The sequence below is a fragment of the Ciona robusta genome, chromosome 9 (assembly GCF_009617815.1).
Source record: "Ciona robusta chromosome 9, ASM961781v2".
In the NCBI taxonomy this organism is placed as follows: domain Eukaryota; kingdom Metazoa; phylum Chordata; class Ascidiacea; order Phlebobranchia; family Cionidae; genus Ciona; species Ciona robusta.
This window is the reverse complement of record NC_143243.1, coordinates 7,921,766-7,940,173: the sequence shown is the minus strand read 5'-3', so window position 1 is coordinate 7,940,173 and position 18,408 is coordinate 7,921,766. Positions and strand designations below refer to the sequence as shown.

Sequence of the window (18,408 nt, the reverse complement as noted above, 5' to 3'; positions counted from 1 at the left end):
GATTCTGCCTCACAACCGCTTTTCTTCTGACATAAACACTAAAATCGTAACAGATAGAATGCAAGCCGAAACTTTCTACTCAAATGCACACACAGACAAAATAGCAATTTAAAAAGCGCCCCTATTTGCAGTGAATGGGCACGTGATTAAATACGGTGTCTGTTTAGGAAAATGTGCGAATTTTATCGTGTAACGTTATAGCGTTTGCACAGCCGAATCTCCAAACTCAAACACTACAGCGATAATGCGAGACCAAGATACCAAACCTCATCTAACATTGATTGTCACAAGCGCGCACAAAACGACGTTCCGTTACTTTTGTGTAGGATCGTCGCCTAATGGCACAACAACGACCCATACGAACTGTACGATTACCTTGTTGTATATTTCCGTATTTCCCGAAAATCTGATGTTTCGGTCGGTCTACCAATTCATATAATCAAATTCACATTGATTGCGATACCGGTATGTATTTTACAAGCTGCAATTTTTAACAGGTTTGACTTTACAAAGCAAAAAAGCAACAAAGCAACAAATCAAAATAAACATAAAACATATTTACAAGTTTATTTTAAAAAGATAGATTTAATTTAAAACTGTGCTGGACGTAATTAATATACACAAAAATTTCTTATTTATCAAGAAACCACAAGTAGTGTAGTATAATTTGAAACGATCACTTTTAATGCAATGATAGCCATTCGAATGACAAGGTATCGAGAAATAATTTACAATAGTTAACTACAAGCATGCATAGGACATAAACTTATTAAACGAGATTGAAACAGATAAATGTTGGAACAATACACACTACTTGACAAGTATTCAAGAGGCACAACAATGATATAACCTCTTTATCTCTTTGAAAACTATAGTGAAGTTCATATCAATGCAAAAACGAAGATAAGGAAATCAAGAGCAAATAAAAAGTCGTTAAAACATGTTATGGATAAAGGTGTGGAAAAAATTGTCAGTAAAAGTGTGGTTGTTAACCCAGATGAGGTGAAGTCACAATATTGCAAAGTAAAATAAGGTTCATGTACCTTTTATACTACATCCCTGTTTAAATAACCAAATGTTTCTAGAAAGTCTACTTTAAATAAACACTGAGTAACTTGGTTGTAAAAATAAAAAGCAAACAAACTCAGATTTTCAAGTCTCATTATCTTCTTCTTGCTGACGTGCAAATTGTAGAAAAACCTGGAAAACAAACATAAAATAAATTGGGAATTCTAACACAGAAAAAATAGTCTAAATGAGGGTCATTGCACCGTAGCTAGCGCGCTTCTAAGCTAGAAGTTACAGGGTTCAAGGCTCATGGATGCTACTATTGTTGGAGTATGTCCTTGGCCAAGACACTTAACGGCAATGGCTCCAACCCAATAGTCCTTTATCTTTTGTAAATAGGTACGGAACACCCGCGTTATAACCATTTATTCAAGTTGTAAATGTTGTCTCACCTGTTCAAGAGTTGACTGACTGAAGCTATATTCCTCAATCCCAAGGTCTCGTTTTGCTTGTTCCAGTTCCCTGAATACTTTAGATAAGTTAGGCATAGAATCCTGGGAAACTTTGTACACGAAACGATGGGCAAAGTTGTGTGTCGTTGTAACGTCACCAAATAACTGAGAATTTAAAAAACATTAAATGCTATGCTTATATATACTGGTGGGCTAAAAAAAATTGGCATATAGATTTCAAGTACATAAATTACAAGCCTATTTTTATGATTCATTAAAATAAATACGATTTAAAAATTCTACCATGGTTTATTAAAAGAAGGACAATTAACCTGGTTATTTTAAAGTTGTGTTTGATTAAAATGCCTCAATCATGCAGTTTTATACATGAATAAAAAACTCACATTTTTAACAAAATCTTGAATTGCTTGTTGGTTTTCATTCTGATGATTTGGCTGCATTTTCAACTCGAGTGAATATCCTTGGCCAAATTTATTCTTTAGATGCTGTGTAGATCCGAGGCACCTGGTACAAAAGTAAAATTTATAAATCCAAAGAGTAAAAACAGTGTGAACAAAATTTTGTTTTGTTTCATTTATTTAAGGTTTTTACAATGCATTTCCATACAATACATTTCTATAAAACTGCAGTAATTTTATTTTTTTAAATTTATGTTTAATTTTTTTAGGTTGACATATGTGGTAGTGCTTGGTAGGCTATACAATACATTTAAACAGAATTGCATAAAAATTTATTCTGTTTATTTTAATTTAGGCAAGATTTGTCATATATTTTAAATACATTACTTTTATACAAAAAAATTATTAAACCAAAACAGATAACTCACTGTAGTTGCCCCTTAACCATAATTCCCACCCTTGAACATAAAGCATCGGCTTCGTCCATGTAATGCGTTGTAAGTATCGCACCTCGTGTTGAACCCGCAAACGCACCACTTATTGTGTCCCTGTGGTTTAAGTTATAATAAATCAACTGAGAGTTTACGAGGAATAGCAATATTACAGATGCCGCCAGCAAAGAATTATTTTAAAAAGTTGGTAAAAATTTTAAACAGTTGTTAAATAAAACATTGATAGGTAGTTTGGGCTCACCATTGAACCACAAAAAGTTACAAAATGAGTTTTATTCATTTAAAGTGACAGTGTGGGATCTATTGTTAGTTTGAAGCATTAGCGCGATATCCTGCTGTTCCATTATGTGTCTATGTATGTGGTGAATGAAAGTCTACCTAACACCATCAATCTTATTGTTTGAACTATTACTTGTAAAATTTATTTTCACTCCCCACTAATCTTATTGTGTCAAAGTTGAACCTTTGATAATTTATTCTTTGTGATTTAATCACTACTGTGTTTTTGTTAATAAACCAACATACCACATGAATCTCTTTGTTTTTGGATCCATACCAGTAGATGGTTCATCCAGCAATACAACTTGTGGGTTACCAATCATAGCAATAGCAAAACATACTTTGCGCTTGGTGCCTCCCGATAAAGCCTTCGCCTTCTTCTCAGCGTGTTCTTCGATACCAAGTGCTTTAATACAACTGTTGGGAAGAGAATTGGGAAGAAAATATTAGTTTTGGGAACGGGGTGATATGATAAGTTTTAGAACCGCATTTAACCACCTTAACAGGGCTTTTCCTACTGTTAGGTTTCCATACAAAAAAGTTAAATACATGGTAACTCAAATGCGAGCATGAGGTGTATGAAACAGAACACCCGTGTTATAACAACTGTATTTTCGCAAACAAGCATTTCTCTAATCTGGTGACCACCAATGGGCTGTCTAATTAGTCAGCCATACAAAATATGTAAATGAATTTACATGTACACAATATTTTACCTGTCTACAGTAGTTGGTATAGCATGTTTCAATACACCTTGAGTATAGGCATATATATTCAAGTGTTCTCTCAATGTGATCTCTTCCCAAAGTGGATCATCCTATTAATGGATTGATATTTACGATTTAACTTATATAGATATTGATACACGAGTGTTCAATGCATGTAAAAACAACTGTTAAAAATTGGCATTAAAATATAGTATAACAAGGATTAGTATTAAATAAAAACAATTGGCCCAAAAATACTGGTACAAATTTATTCCTATAGCATGCATTCAGTTTGTGATTAAGATCACATCACTTAATTTTCACTACATAGCAATACAGTATGCTTATTTCTAACCTGAGGGCAATATCCCATCTCTTGGAAAACTTCCGACAGATTTGACTGAATGTTATGTCCGGACACAAAAATCTACAAAATGAAACATAAAAACTAAAACATTGTCATACAGCATTTTACAGGATTGTAACAATGAAGCCTGGATTTTAATTTTGCTCTCAAAATAGTTCAGTGAAAAACAGTTTAATTTCTTTTAAGGGATAATTTTTTTAATGTGAAAAAATAGTAACGATTGTGAAATATAACTTGATTTGTACCTGCCCACTGGTTGGTGCATGGTCTGCAATGATAGAGTTGATTGCCGTAGTCTTGCCTGCTCCATTTGGACCAAGGAGTCCAAATACTTCACCAGGGTAGACAGCAAGTGACAGATTCTTTACAGCAACCTGTTATAAAAGCTACGGTTAAAGTCTTAGGGGTTTCAGTGGAAAAAGAACTGTTTAACTTTTGACAACCAATTGACGGTTATTGTCATTTTTTTTGACTTCAAAAATATTTTTCTTTATTTATGTCCTAAAAGTACCTTTAACTCAGTCTCAGCAGCAGAGCACATCTTGGATTTTGTTCTTTTGTTAAATTCTTTCATCAACTTATGTGTGATCACTACGGGCCGTTGCTGGAAGTATATAAATAAATAAATGAATGGATGTAACTTATTTATCCTCACATGGAGGGGCAACTACAGTCGTTATAACACGGGTGTTCTATTTCATACACCTCGTGCCCGCTTACGAATTAAAGCGTTATATACCGAAATAAAAGCAGCTGTTTAAATCTATCCCAAAATGTAAGCCCACAAGTAAGAGTAAAAAAAATAAATTTTAAAGACACTAATATAGTAGTGATACCTCAGATGGATCATCTTGTTTAAGAAGATCTTTTATTTTGTCTTCTTCTTGTTTCACATCCTCGTCGATGACTTCGTCATAATCGGGGACATCTGCTGTGTTTACTGCTGACGAACGGACTTTGAACAAACTGTAAAGATAATAGCGTAGGGTAAAGACGTAAGGGACATAAAACATGGATTGCTTGTCGGTGCAAACATTACAGCTCATATGTAGGATTTACATCGTAAAAGTTTCAGTTGAAAATAAACATCTCATGTGATTTAAGAAGTTAAAATCAACACAAACTTAACAGCCAAGTTAAACACAATCATCCTGCCAAAACTCCACAAAAATGGCAACGTATTACAAATTATATATATATATGTTTGTAAAACAGTAATGCCAAATATGCATAAATAGTTAAAGAAACTACAAAATAGCTGCAAGCTTTATACCTGAATGGGAAAACATCAGTAGCTGACCCTCCACTTTTCGTTATGTCCAAAATTTTCAATATTAGGAAAAGCACAACGATGTGTATATATGACATGAGGATGGCAAAAGGCACCATAGGATTACTCCAATCAAAGTAAACAGAAGTTGGAACATCCGCTATACCACGTGCTGTATATACTGTGTATACCTGTGGAAGAGAGGAGTATATTTATAAATGTATATGTATGTAAGAAAAAGTTACTTGTAATGTAGTTACAATAAAATAGTATATATATATAATAATATAATTATGCCTGGGTAAAAAAGGGCTAAAAATTAATAAAATGTAAAAAATATATAAATATATAAAACTTAATAATATTTAGGAATAAGAAATACATACATAAGATTCAATTTGAATAAGATACTGACGATGCCATTTTGGCAAAATATATATTTTATATACAATTGGCTAGATTTGAGTTTTGTCTTCAAGCCAGATCCTTATTGTGTTTACCTTGGTAATGTAAAAGATTCCTCCAAACCCAATGTAGTATGGAACAAATATGGTTAACACGATGTTGATGTAAAGTGCTGGCTCTGGATTTCCAAGTTGGTCCAACAGAGATACAGTTATATAACAGAGGATGGCAGACTGGAAATAAAGGTTTCAGAATAAATATATATATTATGTAAAAAATAAATGAAACTTTTGTATTGAAAAGTGGCGTGACTAAACAGCAGGAGATATATGATTTTATTGGGACATAGCATAGGTGTAACACTAGGGGTGCCTTAGTGATGTAAACACAGTTTTTAAAACAGGGGTGATTTAATTTAGTATATCAGCTTTAAGCATAAATAGCTGTTACCCTAATGTTAGGTACACCAAATATATATATACATTTTCCAAATTATTTAATGGGATCCTTATGTTTCAAAATGGGTGTAACTGCATTTTTTTGATACAAAGTCATTTTTAAATCAAAAAATCAAACTTAAAAATTTGGATAAAAAATATTTTTTTAATAAAAAAATCAAATTTTGATAAAAAATTGTCGCCTATGTAATGATACATACGAGGTATATGACATTGGGCCATACAGATTGTGCTGTCTCATATTTTTTGAACAGGAAGCTCCCACAATAAGATGCAAGTACACACACTGCTCCCCACCCAATGAGTAAAAACACCTGTGAATGAATAATGTTGGAGGAGGAGGATGGAATCTTATTTAGCGTTGCTGATGAAGCTTTTACATATTAAGTAAACAGTATCTTAGCAGCTTTATAAATTTATTTCAAAGTATTTTTTAAGTTAAACATTATAAAATTTATTTATAGATAAAAAAAAACAAAGTTTGCTCTAACAATTCCTGTCTATTGTTTGTGCTTGCATAATCCCATTACAACTTTTGCTTCGAATATAAATGTATCTGAAGCCTCATAGGCGCCAAACCTGGGATGGCAGGCTAACACTCTAGTTATCGGAATTGTATTAATCAGTAAACTGAAACAAAATTAAATTTAAACAAATGTGCGGCTAACTATCCCTGCCTCCCCTGCATTTTTTAAAGTCTGGCACCAATTAATGTGCTTAGCAATTTCTCCACAGCTTTTGGCTACAAATATCTCGACAAATATGTTAGTTTTCCCAAATATGTTGGCATACCGTGGCTAGGAAAGCTCCAGGAGGTACAAATGGTGGCGGACGGAATGCAACAAACCCAATAAGAAGAGCAACGGCCACCAACATAAACCAAATGTAGTCAATGGTGAACTGTGCTAACCAGTAAATGTTGAATTGGGTGCCAGACACTCGCAACTGGCTCCGGATTTTCAGCTGAAATTTGGGTTAAGGGGGTTAGGGGGGTTGTTCTATATGGGTGAGGACCTTGAGGATTTAGGCCAGATTTGACCAATTACAACCACATTTTGGGGTTAAATAAGAATTAAAAGTGGCTTAAAATGTATAGACATTCTGTTCTACATAGGTGAAGTCCTGTAGTTCCTAGGATTTAGGCCAGAGTTGGCACACTAGACACTATGGTTATAAATAGTTTAAAAACAATCAGCTAAAATATATTCGCCGAAAAGTCAAATAAACCTACACTTTACAAACAAATTAGGCAAATATAAACGTTGTTTTTATAAAGTTTATATTTTTTTCGTACCTCTTTTTCTTTCACAGGATTGATAATTGCAAGTGCTGATGAGAGAACTAGAGCTACAGCTGACATGAGGGTTCCACCAAACGATGAACCGCTGAATGGAGGGGTGTATCCTATACCAAGTATAAAGTTAATTAGTTGTGATGGTGTTATGTTGTATAAGAATACGCATGTATAATGAAGTTACAAATTTTTCAGAGTAAAACTTTCATTTCACATTTTTAAACCTTTTTATTTATTGAGTGAAGCAAATCTGGATTAAATCCCACTTCCCATGGAACGCCTCTTTAGGACCTAACTAATATAGCATTGAATATTCAGAACCTGGATAAATTAAAATATAAATTTAAAATAAACAATTTCCTAAAAAATGAAGGTAAAAGTGAGTAAGAAAATTTAATGCAACTTGTTGGTAAAATAGTTCAATCCTTGAAAAAACTACCGTACAGGTTCTTACTTGTAGATGGCCACTTTTTGCTGACGGCTGTAATATGTGTAGTGTTGCCAGCATGAGATGAAAGCATGGAAGCGCTCATGTAGTTGATAATGGAGGGCAGAGAGTGAGTGGCTGATGTGTTGTAAAGAGCATTGTACTGTAACTGGTAATAAGTTTTGGAATTTTATTATAGTGCGGTGTATGGAATTTCATATAAAAATCTGATAGCTGGAAAATGGTTTTTATTAAAAATTACTAAACAAGCTGTCTAATTAAAGCTATTTTTTACAAATATAACCCCCAAAGTATCACCCACAAAGTTACATGCGTTGTAACTTGCAAGCGGGCACGAGATATATTAATTGTTTTAGTCAAAACAACAAAATCTAGTTTGTTATTCTCCATAACATAAAAAAAATGTAATTAAAACAACAATGCAGATTGTTTTCTGGTTAAAAATAAACAACTCACTGTAAAGTTTTCATAGTTGAATATATGGGTCGCCATCGGGTTGAACCCTGCCTTTAATAGGTTGGTAAGGTTGCTTGGTACAATGGCTGCACCAGTGGGGTATTGTAGGAAGCCATCCAGAGAAGCTCCTGAAATAAAAGTTGATTGACAGCTAGAGTAATAAAAAGGTATTTATGTTTTTTTTATATATAAAGTAATTTTTAGGCCCATCATTAACTTATATTAGTTGAAAATTACATATACTACTAACTAGTCTGATCCATAATCAGCCATACTAGCTCATAAAATACTACTAAATATGTGACAAACCAAAAACAATAAAATATGAGTCTAACTAACAATGTATCAAATTAAAGTGGGTACTAAACTATTTTTTGAATAAAACAGTGAAGATATATTTAGTAGCGCTTGGTGTATTTTGTTATGATGCAACGAGAATCGGCCAACAATATGAGTGCTAGATTAGAAGCAGATTCACAGAATAACTAACTGGTTATAGTTTTTCTGTACCTGTTGAATTCTTGTACAATAGTTTCCCATATGTAGAGGCAGCAAGTGTGACTGGTAGCGGATCGTTTTGGTCATCAACTGGGGCCCCTATGTTAAACACAGCACCCCCACCAACTGTATATGATTTAATCAGAGTTAAATTATTACAAAATTAAAGTTCATAAAACTCGCAAAAATGTGTTTTATCTTTTTTTTTTATAAAAATGTAACACTGGGTAAGCATAGTATATGGGTGATGGATAAACTTTGGCCAAAACCACAAGTCCCATGGGATGTTTTGGTGTAAGACCTCACCTATTTAGAATAGAAAAAAATAGTAATGCGGTCCCTCCAGTAAGGATTTGTTGCTACGAAAGGTAACAGACAAAAACAAGTTCAATCAATTGTATAATAAAACATAGATATTTCGCCTAAATGGCGTTGTCAGTTTCTTTTTCATAACACAGCATAAAAATAGTAATAAACCGAAGTCCCTCCATCTTACTTGCGATTCCCATTGGCAGGATGAGGCCAAATATAATAACCGCAGGTCTTCTGATTGCGATTAAAAAGTTCTTCCATAAAAGAGCTTTGAAAATATTCCAGTTCTTCCCTTTACCAGCCTGTAGTGTGGTGGCGGAGATTATAAATTTGTTCATTTCGTATTTTGTTGGAATAAATGTTTAGAAATAATATTTTGTAAAGTATTTATAAAAAAAATTCTGGCGCAAAATGCAGCACTGGTCTGCATATCGCAGGTCATAGCCACATGGAACAGAAGTGTGAAATTTTTACTTTTGGCAACACTGAAAAGAGTCTAAAAAACAATTTACTTTGGGTACCACTGAAAAATCCTGTTATTAGCCATATGTGCAACACTGGTAGAATTACCTGGGCTCTGGAAGCACTGAAAGCTGAAGCATTTCCACCTTCCATTTCAGTTACAGGCACCGTTTCAAAACCGTCGCCATTTTGTTGTTCTATCAGCAGTGTATTATTGTCATTGCCGTTATCTAAAAAAACACAGTTAAAGAAATAGCTGTTATTTGATTTAAAGGAAATAATTTAAACAAATTTTTTTTAAGCAAATTTTTAATTTTGCGGAAATTTTTACACACCTTGTGGCTGGTTCTCCGTGTCTTCCGAAAACTCTCCCTCGCCGATCTGGAGGAAAACCTCTTCAAGATTTGTCATCGAAACGCCAAAACTTTGAACCTCAAGATTGTCACCTTTCAACTCAAGATCAGCGAAAAGTCCTAAATTTTTGACATTTTTTTTATTAAAAACCTTACCGTGCTTAGTTTTCAACTGAAATTCCTAAACCAAAATAAAATACAATAATTCCCGAAAAAAATGTAAAAAAAACTATAATAACTTTTTTTCTTAAAAATAAAATAGATATAAAACTAAATTTGAGTGATGCACCAGCAAACTTGTCAACATCTTTAAGTGGAAGCGTATACGAGAGTTCGAACCCAGCTGTTCTGTGAAGTTCACAGTCTTCTACATGAGATTTTACACAGGCTGTTATATCTTCCACTTTGTTGCTGGACTTTGTCACAATTCTAAAAATAATAAAGTTTATGAAAAACATTAAAACGTAAATAATATACCTTTCGTTTAGCAAAACAATCTGTACATTTTGAGATTCAATCATGTTTTGCAGTTACTTTTTAAAAATATTCACATAGTTTGTTAACTTACCCCAGGTGATACCCTACACCATATTTGTTCTTAAGAAACAGTGAAGATCCCACGCATCTAAGCTGGCCCTTGCTTAATATTGCTTTACGATCTGTAGCATAAAAGCATAATGTTTTCGGTTTAGTAAAACAAAAACAGTTAACTATCCTTGTGTGGCAGGCATTGATTGTTGTTATAACACGGGTGTTTTGTTTCACACAAATAAAACCCCAATTATAGTATCCTTACCTGCCAAGATATCGGCTTCATCCATAAAATGAGTTGTGAGCAACGTGATACGTCCTTCTTTCCTGCTGCGTAGTACGTCCCATAGTTTATGTCGTGAATAAGGATCCATGCCCGCAGTTGGCTCATCCAGTATTAATATCTGCAAAAGGGGATTTAAATTTATGTTAATGACTTGCGAGTTTTCCAAGTAAATATTATAACATTTTTTTAATTATTAAAGAGGGAACTTTTATCTCTTTGAAAAAGACAGTAAAGATCATAGTTTTTAAAGAACGAAAAGAAGGGAATCAACAGCAAAACGACAGTTAAACACACAGTGGATATAGAAGTGTGGGAATGCGTGTTGAACCCAAATGAACCTACAGGGAATATGATTCTACATAAGTGTGGTATGCCAGGTGTATAAACTAAAACTAATTAAGCTTATTTTAAGTTAAAATAAACTAATACACAGAAATTTGTGGTTATAAACCACACACATTGAATTCCAAACAACATACATGGATGAATAAACATCTCATTACCTTTGGGTCCCCAATTATTGCGATACCAACTGACAACTTCCTCTTCTGTCCACCGGATAACTTGTTGGAAAACGTCTCAGCTTGGTCTTCCAAATCAACTAGTTTCAAGACACGATCAATCTGAGATAAAAAATTCAAGGTTGGTGAAATGTTTAGGAATTGTGACAGTGGCTGGGGGGCTTCATGAGTTGTAACCATTTTTAAAAAAAAATATTTCGGAACTAGACAGTAAAATTAAAAAAAAACGAGTTTTTGTTGTAATACTCCGGAGAAGTTTCTCAGCTTACTTCTGCCTCTTGTTGTTCTTGTGGAATTCCTTTAATTCCAGCGAAAAGATTTAAATGTTCGAGGACAGAGAGTCGGTCCATTAGTATATTGTGTTGGGGGCAAACTCCCGTCATTTGCCGGATCTTAAGCATGTCCGACGGATTCCTCACGTCGTAGTTGAAGATGGAAGCCGTACCTGAGGTCGCTTCTACAAAACCTGGAAGATCAAACGCTGGTTTATTGCGGGTTAAAAATAAGGAGAATTTAAGTGAAAAATAATAAATATAACAATAACTTTGTGACATAAAATAATAGTGAAAGAAGAAAAATAGAAAAAAAAGAGAAGACATTTAAATATATAACATAATGCAAAAAGGTGTTACAAATTTTACCCTGCTGTTAGGTGTCTATACAAACAAGCAGAGCCAAACTATATTGCATTCACCACATTAAACAATGAGGTTACCTATGTTTAACAACTCAGTGTAACTGCATTTTAACAATGTCACCCCAGATTTTACTACAACTTAAAAAATTATACCGCAAAACCACCCTAATAACGATTGCCAGCTAAACTACCTGTCAATATATTAAAGAGAGTTGTTTTTCCTGCACCATTATGCCCCAGTATAGCAGTGATCTGGCCTTCATAAATGTCGAGACTGAAATTTTTAACGGCAACTGTTCGTTCTTCACTGCTCGAGAAAATGTCCAAAGGTTCGTACACCTTAGTGATATTCCGAATTCTGTAAATATTTAAAGTATTTGATGAATAAAATGTTCTGTTTATAAAGGGAAGTAATTTAACACAGCATATACAGTAACATGTTTGACAAAGGTAGAAAAAATGATGTAGCAGCAGGGAAGCAGCCGTTACCCTCGAAACATCTTTTAGAAAAAACATTGATTTTGTTTTTGAAGCCTCTCCCTTTGTTTTCCCTCATTCCTGATTTTTCATGTTTATTTATTTTACCAATAAAAAAAAGTCATGTCTTAAACAAAAACTTTTAGTTTGAGAAGTAACTTTACTTACACTACCGCTTCCTTGCCCAAGAAATCGTCGTCTACGGCTTCTCTATCTGATGTAACATCGTTCGAAAACTCTTCATGGGTTTTCACAGATTTGGAGGGACACCAGAAGGATGGGAGGAGACAAAATATGATGGAATTTCTCTGACCATATTCACCTGGAAAAACAAACATGGATTGGTAATGATATGGTGGGTTGGTAGTAAGTATCAAGTCCTTTGTTTTACAAGAGTTATTTCCGATTATACTATGATATGTCGATCATGGCTCAAAAGGTGGTTTAGGCGATAAAACATCTTTTTTTCTAGATGCACCACTGTACAGACATGTTATATAAAAGAGACCGATTTGTATGGGTTTCAAAACCTCCTTTGCCAGAATGACTTTCACTTAATTACCATCACAAGACATATTTACACGGTGCAACACCTTCATGCAATAATACCCAGTTACAAGGGTTTTTCAACTCTGTTTTGAACCATCTATTTAAACAACGCAGGGAAACCGTGGCGCAATAAATTTCATGCCTTTTATTCTCCAGAAAATGAAGGTCTGTAACCTCCTGTCTACTCCTAGTAGTGAACACAAACACTAAGCCATACATACTTGGTATAACATTGTCAAAATACAAGGTGAGCATGAAGTACAGGACGATATCAACACTCAGGAAAATATAAGTTAGTCCCAGCGGGTTCGTCCCTTCCCATATTGTACTAAAAGTTGCTCCTCCACTTGTTACTTCTAAAGCTGCTATCTGATAAATGAAAACAAATATTTAACTATCTCATGTTTATGGTAAAGTATGGGAAACTTATTATTGTAGAAACTTATTATTGTAGATTCAAATGGATAAAAATATACATCTTGAAAATTCCTAATAATAAAGGTAAGCTTTTGATTGGAAAAAAAGTTGATTTTAAACAGTTTTTTTAAGACTTAATTACAAACTTCGTTACGTTTTTGTTAGCGTAACATTTTCAGTTATAAATTTTCCAGATGATCGTTTTTTACACTCATTATCTTGGTAGCGATATCAACAAAATATCTTTATGGATGATTACCTTGTCTAGACCTATTGCGAATCCAGCTGGTGAAATGAGGTGTAGGAAGCAAACTGCCACCGTGCTTATGTTAGGCACGAAAGCAACAAGGAGGTAAAACAGAGAAAGTATCATAGTGAAGAAACTTGCGAACGCACCGGCAGATCGTGCTTTGTTGAAGAATGGCGTCAACATGAACGCCATCATTTGCTGTAATGGTTGAATGAATGAATGTAACTTGCTTATTCTCATAAAGCGAGAAATCGACAGTCGTTATAACACGGATCTTTTGTTTCATACACCTGGTGCTCGTTTATGAGTTACCACGTATGTGACTTTGTGGGTGATTGTGTTTCTGTATGCTTGCTAATTCAAACAACACATTAGTGACCACTGGGTTGGACACCACGTAAATATACTATATCGTCCAAAGTCTGTTTAATAGTAAGTAAAGATAAAGATATGTACCAAAGTCTATTTAATAGTAAGTAAAGTGTAAATTTATGCCCCATAAGGTTAACTTAACTCACCAGGGAAATTGCATACAGGAATAAAATAAGGAAAATCAAGAGAAAGTTGCTGTTGGGGAAAAGTTTTCCAAACACGGCCACCATTGTCATTATCAACGTAATAAAGAACATCATGATGGTATAAGTGGCTGACCAACCTAACCTGTGTAAAGTACATACAAATAAAAGTTAGAAGAAGATTGTAGTCGATAGTTGAGCAACATATAGGGGTCTCACAGTGTAGTATGAAATTGGACCTGAGATTTTAAAGTTTGCGCATTAATAATACACAGGGTGCTAAAGCTTATTAGTGACTATTGGCTTGAAACAATGTCCCTTAAGTGTTTTGCACAATACATATAACATACATTAACAACGATAAAAAGAAAAGTAGTTCGTAAAGCGATCACAAAACAGGTTTTATATTTAATTGAGTGAGTCACGTCGCGAGCAGCAAAACTCATAACCTAAGGCTGAATAATCCTAATATTAAGACTAATAATGGTTAAGGTTTTATAGTAAAGTCAATATTAACAAGACAAGGGATTCGTAAACTAAATTATTTTTAAAACATTGAAGAATACAAACAAATTTGTTTGTACCATTTTGTAGTAATGTTCAGACCAATTTAAAATTAAATAAATAGTGATCTGATCATAGTACAGTTGGGTTATGAGCCAATTCTGGCATAAATCCCAGGTCCTCGACAAGGACCTCCCTGTATAGGTGCATACACTACAGTGTCAGTTTATATTTAAAATATATAAAAGTATCATGTTGACTTACCACAATGCAAGGTTGTATAATCCCATCATTTTCATGCCTTCTTTTATCTTCTTTTCTTTCTCATACACCACATGTACAAGAAGGAACCTATAGAACAATCACTGAATCAAATATCAAGTGCGAATATTCCTATAGTAGGGTGGGGTAAAATGGGACATGTTTTTATTCTCTAATCTTGTTCCATTTAGTGGTAAACAAAAAACATTTACAGAATTATAAAAAACATAGCGAAATTTTTAGTTTTAAATTACAGAAGTTTTAGAATAAAAAAAATCATTGTTTTTATTAAAATTACCAAAGATTTATTCTATTTAGAACTCTAGATTTTGGGACAAATTACAAAAATTACAAAAGTTTTTGAAAAAATATATTATTTCATTAATGTGTATGTTAAAAATTACCTCTAATTAGATTCTAAATATATATACAGTAGGTTGGGGAAAGACTGGACATCTTTTAACTCTATTTTCTGGCCCCGTTTAGTAGTTAACAAAGAACATTCAAGAAATTATAAAACTAAATGCCCATGACTCCCATTGACCGTTGTTGATTGTTTAAAACACCATCAGGATATTTAGATATTATGTGCTAAAGGTGTCCCATCTTCCCCCACCCTGCTATATGTTTTAAACAACTTACACCATTAATGGAGAGAGCGCCATCACGAGGTAAAGAGCTGTTAGGATTTGAAACACCGTCCCATTTGCTATGTTGCCAGATTTTGCCATGCGTTGTACAGTGATGCTTGGAAATGCAACACTAACATTTTGTATCTGAATTAATAATTTATTCCTTTAATGTTTAAATTTAGTACAACAATAGGTTCAAATTCAAGGTTCACATTGGGTGAACCAAAAAAAAACAGTGTTTTCTTTGCCTTGATGTTAAAAAAATAAACATAAACAAGTTTGTCATAATGTTAAGAAATGATTCAGCCAATACTCAAGAATTTGTAGCTTATATAAAGGAATATTGTTAAAAAATGTTGGTAATTTGGCCTACCAAAAATATTCAACGATTCAAAAGGAAAAATAAAAATACCAAAATTGCAAAATGATAAAATTTGATGAAACAAAATACAACAACAAAGGTGAACCTGCATAATAGCTGTGTCAATCATGGCTTGTAATGTTGCAAACCCCGATGTGAGGTAAAGGTTAGCTGGACATGGCTGACCCAAACGACAATTACCTGTAATAAAATATAATCTTAATATTGATATAGGCTGTACTGCCTGTACATATATATATATATATATATATATATATATTTATATATTATATATTATACCAATATTATTATTATATGTCATAACATTGGTACGAACTTCTGGGGTTACATTATATTTTGTCAATGGGAATAACAAACTCTGTTTCAAAATATTACTTTTCCACACACACAAAGAGGAAAACAGACCCTACACTGCAGTTGCTACAGTGATATTACACTACTTTGTCGGTAGGCATTTCAATTTCCATTTCAAATTTTTTAAATAATTAATTGTCTGCTATGCACGAAACAGTGCAGAGGTTCTTAAGTCAAAGGGTCGAGTGAATGATGTAAACTTGTCTTTAAAATATAGAGTTCTAGTAGGCTTCAATACGGACATGACAGTCCTCAGTTCATACGGTGGTTTTAGTTGTAAAACCAAAAGGTTTAAGATGAAAGGAGAGGCGCTGGTTATCTAGCTATTGTCAAAGGTGCTTTTTAAAAAAGCTTAAGAACGTCGTAACTGGACACACATCGGAAATATGATACGGATCCTGTTTCGTTTGGACTTATTGTCTACGAGTCAGATGCGAGGAAATTTGAAATTTGATTCAGTTATTTTGAAACAGTAGATCAATATATATTATGCCTTGCATTGCAGTGACACAAATATGGTAACTATGAATGTATGTAACTTGCTGTATCCTTGCGTTGCAGGATAACGACAGTCTTATAAACCATGTTCTGTTTCATATACTTTATTCCCGCTTACGAGTTACCACGTATGTAACTTTGTGAGTGGTTATATTTTACACTATGGCTGACAATTTAGACAACCCCATTAGTGGCCCATGGGTTAAACTGTTGGAGCAATTGCTGTTAAGTATCTTGCTCAAGGTTACATACGTACACTGTGCCATAGCGCTGAACTATAGCAGCAACTTTATAAAAATGCATTACTTTAAATACTTACGTTCAGAAAAATCATAGGTAGCAGAGGAAGGTAAAGAAGTGAATGGGAACCGTAACATGTAGTCATCTATTGACTTATTAGGAAAGAAAATTCCAATCGGGTTCAAAACACTATTTGCTTTGTAAGCTGTCTCCATTTCAAGCTGTGTAAAAAAAGTTTTTTAACTAATGTAAAATTATGGGTCCATACTCCGTAGTAAATAAAAATAGAGAAAATATTTTAATAAATGCATGACGATGTACAGTAGTTTGGGTTAAGAAACTAGTGCAATCAATTGTAAACAGAAATTTACCCCACTCAACAACTCTACCAAATGTGAGTTAACATTTCAACATAATATAAAACTTACCAGTGTATTAAAGTATGTAACTGTTAGATTCTTAGGTGACATTGGACTAAAGCCTTCAATAGTGTTTATTAACCTGAAAAAGAAAATTATCAAAATAAAAAAATTTCAGTTGATTCGATTTACTTAAGTAGGGCAAGTTCAGCTTTCAATTTGAAATACTCATAAGCCTCCACTGGGTTGTAGCAATTACCATGCAGAACAAAATTTTCTGTGTAAAAATATGTGAAAAATTTTCCAACCCTGCAAAAAGCAAACTCCAATCTGCTCATTAGTAGTAATGAACATAGAATCAACAACCCAGGATTATCTTGTTATGGCATGAAATAAACATTATACCCACCGTTCAATAACCCCAATACTTACAGTTCAGCCTCAGCAAATTGTGGTGCAACGTAGAATAAAGTGTTGTTGGCAACGAGGTTCTGGTTTGAGAATAAATCAGTAGTATTTCCTTGTGGGATTTCAGGGTTGCTTTCTGGCTTGTAGGCAAAGTTTTTCAAAATAACGAGCAGAACGACAAAGTATAATGGCATTATAAGTTCCTAAAAAATGGGAAGAAATTAGTGTACAAAGATATAATATATATATATAATGAATTTGAGTTCCAAAATTTTAAACAGCTTAGGTTAAGGGCGCTGGGCATAGGCGCCAAACCAGGGGTGGTAGGGTAGGCAGGCTTACCCCGAATTGGTTTGCACTGCCTTAATCTGTAATGTTTGGCGCTTATGGTTAAGAGGCAGGGGATTTGATTCTCCATGTAATAAACCAAGTCAATTGTGTTTTTACTATCAACGAAACGGTATGTACAGACTTAAACTTCATATGAATACATATTGTGTTCAGAAATACTTACTAGTGCCTATAAATATAAACATTAAGCTTTTCTAAAAAGGTTATATGAATAAAATCTAACCTGAAAAGTTTCCGATCTCCTTCTTTTCTTTAGAAGATAATTGCGATAAACCAGAACCTTTACTTGCGTCCATATTGAATGAGAAGCCATGTTGTATATGAAGCAGTTTAGTGTTATATGTGCAAAACAACAAAGTAAGAGCACTGTACCGTGTTATTGTTTGCAGGGCATTTGTTGTGCTAAATATAGAATATAAACATTATTTCCGTTATGTTATAAACGTGATCGCATGAAACAAATAGTCGTTATATTCTGTCGACTGTCGCGTTAAACATTGTATGGTAACGCTACCCTGTCTGGGTTAAAGTGCAGTACCGTCTGCCGCAAACGCATTTTGTTTACAGAAATAGAATTGAGTTTTTACGTATGCATA

The 18,408-nt window shown here is 33.7% G+C and overlaps 1 protein-coding gene across 1 annotated transcript; it reads right to left on the bottom strand.

Annotated features, from left to right (window-relative positions):
- Positions 1-450: 450 nt before the first annotated feature.
- On the bottom strand, positions 451-18,238 carry LOC149731920 (cholesterol transporter ABCA5-like). Its single transcript, XM_089885431.1, has 38 exons — positions 18,036-18,238; positions 17,486-17,664; positions 17,123-17,195; positions 16,774-16,915; positions 15,688-15,782; positions 15,231-15,364; positions 14,592-14,678; positions 13,827-13,968; positions 13,318-13,506; positions 12,863-13,010; positions 12,261-12,414; positions 11,807-11,973; positions 11,248-11,444; positions 10,961-11,080; positions 10,437-10,575; positions 10,209-10,299; positions 9,930-10,069; positions 9,623-9,760; positions 9,396-9,517; positions 9,010-9,127; positions 8,526-8,639; positions 8,016-8,143; positions 7,566-7,707; positions 7,112-7,221; positions 6,610-6,780; positions 6,018-6,131; positions 5,455-5,592; positions 4,958-5,145; positions 4,521-4,650; positions 4,196-4,288; positions 3,930-4,058; positions 3,673-3,744; positions 3,327-3,427; positions 2,857-3,027; positions 2,308-2,427; positions 1,865-1,985; positions 1,461-1,625; positions 451-1,200 (listed from the first exon to the last, which is right to left on the bottom strand). Exons 1-38 carry the CDS (start codon positions 18,123-18,125, stop codon positions 1,153-1,155), a joined length of 4,920 nt encoding a protein of 1,639 aa, XP_089741557.1. The 5' UTR covers positions 18,126-18,238; the 3' UTR covers positions 451-1,152.
- Positions 18,239-18,408: the final 170 nt, after the last annotated feature.